Genomic DNA, 8,638 nt, shown 5'->3' with positions numbered 1-8,638 from the left:
TTGAAACGTACAGGTGTTTATTAGAAACAGGATAGAAGGGGACTGGGCATGACCCAGCAGATGGCCCCAACTCTCAGATGCTCTGTTGTGCTCAGGCCGGCTATACGGACAGGGGAGCCCAGAGCAGAGCGAGGAGCAGCAGTGGTGGGGAGGGGCCTGGCCTGTGAATGCCACTGCGGGCCATGAGCTTCTGGATCCAGTTGAAGTGTGTGCTGACGTTGGTGTAGACACCGGGCCTGTTGGGTCTCCCACAGCCCACTCCCCAGCTCACGATTCCAACCTGAATCCACATGCCGTTCTCCTCACAGGCCAAGGGTCCACCTGAGTCACCCTAGGGAGCAGCATAGGTAAGCCCAGACCAGGACAGAGCGGGAGGGGTTAGCAGAGGGGCAGTGGGGCTAGGCAGACCAGGTGAAAATCCCACTCCTCCCCTGGAAGCAGCCAAGCCTCAGTTGCTGCATCTGTAAAGGGGCAATTGTCTCCAGCTCCCAGGGGCACCACGAGGACCAAACGAGGTACAGGGGCACAGGCTGCTCTCGGGCCTGGGGCCGGGTGGTGGGATGCTGAGCCCAGAAGCCCCTGACTGGGGTGGGAAGGACACTCACGAAGCAGGCATCCTTGCCGCCTTCGGGATCACCAGCACAGACCATATCTCCCCAGATGTCAAGGCGGAAAGCAGGCTGCTCGTAGAGGTAGTTGCACATGGTGGTGTTTATGATGTCGACCTGCACCTCCTGGAGGATGTAGGGAGCTGGCAGCACTGCCGAGGAGTTGAGGGACAGAGAAAGATGGCCTCCTGAGCCCCTCCTCTGCCATCTGGTTGGGAGGAATGGCATAGGCTCCGGGGGGCGGGGGTGTCCCTGGGGCACCCACAGGGCCGGGGCCATGGCTCTTGATGAGTCCCCAGCTTCAGCCCACAGCCAGCACATCATGGGTGATGAGCAATCTCACAGAAAGACCCAGTGGATGGACTGGCTCTTATAGCTCCTCCCTGGGAGCTGGGTTCCCCACTGTAGCATGGGGATGACAGCCCCCATCCAAGCCAGTGGGCAGGGACCTTAGCATGCCCAGGGGGAGGGACTGAGATGGTTTAGGATTAATACAGTCCAGCTGTGACACCCAGGCGCCTGAGCAGGGGGCACCCCGGGGCCTGCACCAAGAGCTTCATGCTGCTCCCTTACGGCTCCTGCTGACCCCGGGATGCAGCGCCGTCATGACCAGCTTTCAGGGAAGGAGAGACCCGGGGAGGATGGCCCTCCCTCAGCCCCAGCAAAGCACCAGGGAAGTGCCGGTACCGACGTGAGACCAGGTCTGTCAGATTCCTAAGTCTGGGCCTTAATCACCACGTCATCCTGCAGAGGATGGGGACAATGACACAGAAAGCTGACATGGAGACGGAGCCTACTGTCTGCCGGGCACTCTGCCAAGTCCTCTTGTAGGAATGCTTTTAACCCTCGGAACCACCCCTTGAGGTGGGAGCTCTTATTGCCCCACTTTACAGATGGGGAGGCTGAGGTGCAGTTAGCTGACGTGCCTTGCCTGAGGCCTCCCAGTTAGCACATGGCAGATCTAAGGTTACTCCAGGCTGGGGGGCTCCAGAAGGTGCCTCCTACCTATGAGAAGGAGGATGCAGCCTGGGGTTGCATGTGCCCACCTGCCAACCTTGGGTCAGGGAGGGAGGGGGCAGAGCCTGCTTGGCTGGGCCCACTGGCTCACACCCACTCAGGCCTTTGGGCACAGGGGTCTGCGGCAGGGGCACCTCATCCAGCTCCTTCTAGGGGAAGGGAAAGGACCCCAAGTCTAGAGGGCGCAGGCCTAGTGTTGACTGCTCTGTCCCCTCTGCCAATTCTGCTGTGTGACCCTTAGGGACACATCACCCTCTCTGGGCCAGTGAGCCCTGGCTTCTCCACTGAATTCTTCTGGGGCCGTGGGCGAGTCCCATTCCTCTCAGTTTCCTCATCTATTAAGTAGGTATAAAGACATCCCAGCCTCACTCGTAGGTAAGCTCCAGAAGGAAGAGCAAGAGAAACCTTGCCTTGCTCACTCCTGCATCCCTAGAGCCTAGAGCAGCGCCGGGCACACAGCATGCTGGCCGGGAGCTTTCTCTGTCGTTACTACTGCTATTGAGGGAGAGGCAGGAAGAGCCAGGCCAGGGAGCAGGGGGAGAGGCATCCAGGCCCAGGGATCACATCCAACTGTGGGGCTAGAGCCCCCAGGGCACCTCTCGGGAGGCTGTGCCCAGCGTTTCAGGGTCTCAAGGTGAGAGATGAGCAGGTGGCAGCTCATACCTGCCAAGGACCCGCAGATTTAATGGGGAGCCAAGGGTGGAGGATGGCTTGAAATTGCGAGGACAGAGAAGCAGGCTCAGCACCCCAGAAGAGAGGCCACCACAGGCACATGCAGAAGGGATGGAGGAGCCAGGGTAGGGAGGCAGGATGGCCGGGGGTGGGGAGCATCCAGGGCGAGGTGGAAGGAATGCAGGGCCAAGTCAACCCCTGAGGCCTTTCTGACAGGCCCCCATGACCCCCAACACCCCTGCAGGCTGGCGGGTGCAGGCCGAGCCAAGCTGGCCCCCCTCCCCACCCTGGCTCCCGGCTCACAGTCTCTGGAAGGGAGAGGAACTCGGTGGGGTACAGAGGTGCTGCCCTCTCAAGGGGAGCAGAAGGAAGCAGGAGGGGAGAGAATGCTGAGCAGGCCAAACGCGGGCCCAGCTGTACAGGGATCAAGGTGGGGGCTGCTGTGGCTGGTGCGGCCGAATGGGGACAAGGACAATGCCACCCTCCCCTGCCCCAGCCCCGTCTGTCCCCAGCCTCACTGTGTTCTTCTGTGATGTCCCCCCAGCCAGTCACCCAGCAGTCAGTCCGGTTCTGGAACTCGAAGGAGGAGGCCTGGACACAGATGGGCTGGATGTACTTATTGTAGGTGACAGAGGAGGACAGCTTCAACAGGGCGATGTCATAGGCTGAGGTCCCCAGATATAAAGGACTCAAAACGATCTCCTGCACTTGGTAACGGTTCTGGTAGGCCCGCAGGTTCCAGAGAGATGGCGCGGCAGACAGCTCGCCAAACTGGACTGTCCACTCATAGGGATCGTTGTTCCTGGCAGGCGAGGAGAGAGGGGCCACCTGAGCATCCCGGGCCGGCTCCATGAGGTGAGACTGCCGGGGCTGCTGCTGGGGCTCATGCGGGATGCCGTCAACAGTTCTTCTTACGGGCCAAAGCGTCCAGGGGAGAAAGGGTGAGAGCCCACAGAGGCCACCACCAAAGTCCCAGACCCTGGGGGTGGGGGGAGGGGTGCCTCCCTCTGCCTCTCATCTGGCCAGTCACTCAACCAGCCCCTCTCCTCCCCAGCCCACCTAAGGAAAGAACGAGCAGATGCACGGGTGCCAAAGTGGGACACTCAGCAGGGTGGAGTCAGAACAGCTTCCGAGGTGGCTGTCACCCCAGGCCAGGCTCTGTGCCCAGCACTTACCCGGCTCAGCTCATTCCTCCCACCCCTGGGACACCTCCACGGGGGGTGGGATGAGGAAGGGGAAGGCTGGTGGTGTCATTTGGGGAGAAGAGAAGACAAGAGAGAAAAGAAAAGAACAAGACACACCCATGTGCACGGGAACGTTCTGTAAGAAAGTTCTGGAAGAACCTGAACCGGGCTCCCTCCAGGGGCACTAACGGGAACTCGTGTGGATGTAACTGACTGGGACTAGGTCTGGGGCTCAGGAGAACAGGGGGGCCGCATCCGCGTGTGGCTTGCGAGGAGGTCCCCGTGCAGACCCAGGACCCCGGGTCAGCGGGCCACGGGCCCCCGGACTCACGTTTGGAAGCAGTGCGCGGCCGAGAGCACCCAGCGGCGGTTGAGCAGGGTAGCTCCGCACTGGTGGTAGCCCCACAGGCGCAGGCTGCCCTGCCACGGCCAGCGCCCGAGCTTCGAGTCCTTTCCACCTATCACGCGTGTCAGGACGTTCCGTTGGCCACAGGGCCCTGGGATGGACAGTCGGACACGCGGCTGAGCTGCAGGAGGCAGGCTCACCCTCGTGCCCTCGCCCACTGGGGTGCGCGAAGGGAAGGGGCTCTCCGGGAAACCGCGCGCGTGCTGGGGTCGTCAGCCCACGGAGAAGGGGACGCTGGGAGCCCTCCCCACGTGGTCCGCAGGTGCCCGCCCCTTTCCCCCACGGTCCCATCAGTTACATGTGAGCAACGACGAGTTCTCGAAACCTGGAGTCGGGGAGAGAAAAAGATGAGGCGCCCTTTGCGCTCCGGCCCAGGTGCCTTACGCAGGGAAGCGCGCGTCCTGGGCGCCTTACCTGGAAACAGCACGTCCTGATCCTGCAACCCTGAGGGGAGACGAGAAGGTCAGCTGCCCTGGGTGTCCACGCGCCCCATCCTCCCCCATCACCCCTGGGTCGGCCGGCAGCCCCCGCCTGAGCTCACCCCGCTTCCCGAGTTCGACTCCCACCAACAGCTGCGCCAGCAGCAGCGCCCCGACCCGGACGTCCATGGCCTCCTCTCGGGCCCGCCGCTTGGCGCCCCGTCTGCTTCCGCCTGCTCCAGGGCCCGGCGGGGCGCCCCCTGGGGGAGAAAGAGCGACAGGAACCTTGGCCCCCACCGTCTGCCCCCTTGACCTCTCCGGGTGTGAGAGCTGTTTGGGAACATGATACCTCACAGTGCCCCAGCTTTGAGCTCGTGCTGGGGCTGGGTCCCCCAACCACGCCCCTTGATGTGGCCCGGGAAGCAGCGCGCCCCCACAATCCTTTTCTTGTCTGCAACCCTGGGGTTCTGGCTGCCTCCTTTTCTACCCACTCCTTCCTCCAAGAAGGCTCAAGGACGTGGCCCGCAGCCAGGCCTTCCAAAGGTACGATAACGCGTCCTTGAGTGCCCACTGGAGGCCTAGCACTGTGGGCTGAGGCGGGAAGAGAGGTTCCCTTGCAGGACTTCCTGGGGGAAATGCAGGCCTTGGGTTTTGTCCTCCCTGCTGGTCCCCGCCTGCCCTGGCTGCCCCTTGGCCGCAGGCCTAGCCCCTCTCATCACCCTCCTCCAGATTAAATCGTGAAAGTTGAATTGGCCTTTCACAAACTTTTTTGCCCGGCGTTTTAGGAGGAAGGAAATTGCCAAAATGGGAGAGAGACGCCGCTAGGCTGTCCATCTCAGTGTCACTGTGAGCAGTGACTCTCCAGACAGGGGTCCTAGGAGGACCGTGCCTGCTCGGTGCCCCTCTGCGTGTCCTGAACCAGGTCCAGGGTGGGGTTCGCAGAGCGATGAGTTTCCCAGCATTGGCTTCTGGGGCTCCCTCCAGGCAGGGGAGCCAGGCTGGAACTCGCAGGAGGTGTCCACTCTGTGGGAACCCTGGGTCTTGGGCCTGGCCCTGGGGTCACCCCAAAGGGCCTGGGTGGTGACTATCATGGGAATCAGCTGCTGGCAGCAGGGGCAGGCAGAGCCAGGGTCCCCGCCTGGAGCAGGGAGAGAGGGCTCCAGATGATGTCCTCGATCCAGAGTACGCTGAGGGAGATGCCCATGAGACACCAAGCCATTGGTAACTACAGAACCTTCTCCAGAGGATGCAGGCGGCCTGTCACCAAGCCTCCTTGACTGCACACACTGGCGTGACCCCCGCCAAGTCACCCTACAGAGAGAGGGCCAGTGGGTGTGGGCTCAGGCTGGCAGACTCAGGAGCAGCATGGGTCCCAGGGAAGCCAGGGCTAGGTAGGGACTGGGTCCCTGGGCACGGCAAGGGGATGAGTTTTCCCCGACATAGTCCTTAGCACCTGAGCATTTGTGACTGGCCAGTCTCCTGGGAACTCCCTACAGTCAAGGCCAAGGGTGGCTCATTGTCCAGGAAGCAGCACCAGAAACCCCCCCTGGCTCGGGAGGGAGGCCCAGGGAGCCCCTTCTCCACTGTAGCCCTAGGGATCGCTTAAGCCGCAAACCCTGGGACTCCCCACGGTCCTTGAGAGCCCCTTCCTCTGGCTCTCCCCCACTCTGACCACCTGCCTGTCCCCTCCCCCTGCCGTCCTTTCCTAGTGAGCTCCAAGCTTGCTTCGGCCGTGGGGTCGCCTCTCCCTGCAGACTCCTCCCAGACGGTCACACGGTGGGCTTCATCACAGCATTCAAGAGAGAAAAGAAAGAGATGAAAACGAGGCCAGAGTCGAGATGATGGTTAACATGACCTGCTCAAGGCTGGACTATGGGCAGAAATAAAAAAATTACATTTTAACCTTGACTGTCACCGGATGGCCAGAGAACAGTGCCGTGGTCCTGCCCTGCAGTGAGGACATTTAGAAAGCCCCGGCATGAGATCCACTCTAGCGGGGAAGGATTGGCCTCAGAACCGGACTCAGCCTTAACCATGCACGCTCTGCACTCTGCCTTTAAAAACCAGCCACCCCAAGACTGAAGGGGGTTCACCTATCAACTTGCCGGTTGAGGTGTACTTCCCCGGTTTGCAAACCCTTTGACAAAGCCTCTCTTTTCTTTAAAACTTATCTTTAGGGGCCGACCCAGTGGCATAGTGGTTAAGTTCTTGCGCTCCGCTTCAGCTGCCCAGGGTTTGCCGGTTCGAATTCCAGGCATGCACCTAGCACCCCTGGTCAAGCCATGCTGTGGCATCATCCCACACAGAGGAACTAGAAGGACTTATAACTAGGATATATAACTATGTGCTGGGACTTTGGGGAGAAAAAAAACACAAGCTTATCTTTGCGTGGTAAAGCTGTACATTTTGGCTAACACAAGTCTCACGTCACCTCCTCAGCAGGGCTTTCCCTGCCCTCTTCCATCTAAAGTGAACCCCATATACTTCCGCTGACTGTCTGTCTCACTACCATGTTGTATTTTCTCCCTAGAACGTGGAAACATCCAAAATCATCTTGTTTGGTCATTTGCGCGTGTGGCTCTCAGATGCCCCCAAGGACTGTGTGACACGCTTGGTGAATGTTTGTGGAATTGAAGGGTTGATGGAGGATGACAGGAAAATGTGGCAGAGGGAGAAAAGGAAGGAGAAAAAAGAGGGATGCAGATTGGCAGAGGTTCTGGGGGGGGAGGGGCTCTGGCTCGGGGTTCCCAGTCGTCACTGTCATAAAGGCATCTGCTGTGGAGGGGGCACCTGCTGAGGTTGGTGGCCCAGGAGCGGTCCTGACCATGGGCTTCTCCAGGTGGCCCCTCGATGCCCCTTGGGGAATGTCAGCTCTTTGGAATCCAGAGACAGAGTCTGCAAGGCTCAAGGTGGCCCTCAGAGGTCACTGGGGCCCCTACAGGTAGGTGAAGGGGTAGCATGTCCTGCCCTCCCTCCCTCATCCATGCTGTCACACCTGGCTGCCACCTCACAATGTCCCCACAGGAGAAGCCTGGAGAAGGTGGGCAGCAGTTGGAGTTCACCTCCATGGTTGCATGTGCAGGAGGGGTCTCCTGGGCGAGGGAAGAGGGGCTCACACTCCTCCCTGGAGCAGCCCAGCTGGTTCCCTAGCACGGCGTCCCAGAGCACACATGTCAGATACGGGCAGTGTCGGGGGCCTTGAGTGCATGGTGACCGCAGTGATGTCACTGGTGGTCAGCCCACAGCTGTAGTCGGGATGCGGGACGATCTTGGAGACCGAGTGCAGGCTCATTTCCTCCAGGGTCCGCTGTAACACCCAGGTCCAGGGGCCTGTGGCTGTCCCTAGCCACCCGCCCCCCGCCACCCTACCTGCAAGGCTATTCTCTATTTCCACCCAGCTGCCCCTCACCCTGGCTAGTCCCAGGGACCAGGAGTGCCTCCCAGGCTGTCTGGCCATCAGGCGACAGCCCTGGAGGCAGACAGCAGGATACGTGGGCCCCCTGCATCCAGAGAAGGCTCCAGGGAGGGGTGCCTAGGTTCAGGTGAGCTCAGCATCAAGGGCAGAGGACACTGTGGAGAAAGTCCTGGAGAGTGATCTGCAAGGGACAGGTGGGAGCTACAAAAGGTGGAAAGTCCTTGGCATGCTGCCTGAGGGCAGAGGGAGCTGTTGAAGTGTGTGGCCACTGGGCTCGGTGTGGGTGGGAGAGCCAGGCACAGGCCAGGAGTGTCCCAGGACAGAGGCTGAGGCTCCCACCCAAAGGGGCTCAGCCTGCCCTTCCTTCCTCCCTCCCATCTCCTCTGCATAGTGGCCCACAGGGGCCCCCACTCACATCCTTGCCCCTGCCTGAGGTCCCAGGCCTGTGCTCCCTCCTCAGCTGCCGGCTTACACATTTCCAGCCAGTTCCCAGGCTTCCCCCAGAGACTGGGGCTGGGAAGAGGGAGAGAGATGGAAAACAAGCTCAGCCTGGCCCCAGCCTTTGCCCTTCATGTCGCGGCGATGTGGATTCACCTCCAGTCCAGCCCATGACCCTGGGACTCACCCCCAGCCCTGCCATGACCCTGGGACTCACACCCAGCCCTTCCATGACCTTGGGACTCACACTCAGACCTGCCATGACCCTGGGATTCACCCCCAGCCCTGCCATGACCTTGGGACTCACCCCCAGCCCTGCCATGACCCTGGGATTCACACCCAGCCCTGCCATCACCCCAGGACCCCCAGGACATGTTGCTCTGCCATCCCCTGAGCTTAGGGACAGGGCTGCTGGTGAGAGTGGGCTCCGGCAAGCCCTGGAGCTTGCAGCCCTCAGTTTCCCTGTCTGAAAGATGGAG

At 60.9% G+C, this 8,638-nt stretch overlaps 1 protein-coding gene and 1 long non-coding RNA gene across 2 annotated transcripts; one reads left to right on the top strand and one right to left on the bottom strand.

Moving 5' to 3' along the window:
- On the bottom strand, positions 1-4,642 carry LOC103551652 (testisin-like). Its single transcript, XM_070567048.1, has 7 exons — positions 4,429-4,642; positions 4,302-4,331; positions 4,186-4,212; positions 3,813-3,978; positions 2,816-3,099; positions 606-760; positions 1-331 (listed from the first exon to the last, which is right to left on the bottom strand). The coding sequence occupies exons 1-7, from the start codon at positions 4,493-4,495 to the stop codon at positions 101-103; spliced, it is 960 nt and encodes a 319-aa protein (XP_070423149.1). The 5' UTR covers positions 4,496-4,642; the 3' UTR covers positions 1-100.
- On the top strand, positions 2,842-6,208 carry LOC139074802 (uncharacterized). The gene is made up of 3 exons (XR_011524595.1): positions 2,842-3,238; positions 3,352-4,849; positions 6,016-6,208. It is a non-coding gene; the product is annotated as an uncharacterized lncRNA (long non-coding RNA).
- Positions 6,209-8,638: the final 2,430 nt, after the last annotated feature.

Source organism: Equus przewalskii, chromosome 12 (assembly GCF_037783145.1).
Source record: "Equus przewalskii isolate Varuska chromosome 12, EquPr2, whole genome shotgun sequence".
NCBI classification, from domain to species: domain Eukaryota; kingdom Metazoa; phylum Chordata; class Mammalia; order Perissodactyla; family Equidae; genus Equus; species Equus przewalskii.
The sequence above is the reverse complement of the archived record's forward strand: the minus strand, read 5'-3'. Positions and strand labels throughout refer to the sequence as shown.

Coding starts and splice junctions, on each gene's coding strand:
- LOC103551652 (XM_070567048.1), bottom strand. CDS start 4,495: ATGGACGTCCGGGTCGGGGCGCTGCTGCTGGCGCAGCTGTTGGTGGGA. Junction 3,100..3,812: donor GCCGCGCACTGCTTCCAAAC/GTGAGTCCGGGG, acceptor CTCGCCTGCCAG/GAACAACGATCCCTATGAGT. Junction 761..2,815: donor GGACATCACAGAAGAACACA/GTGAGGCTGGGG, acceptor ACTCCTCGGCAG/TGCTGCCAGCTCCCTACATC.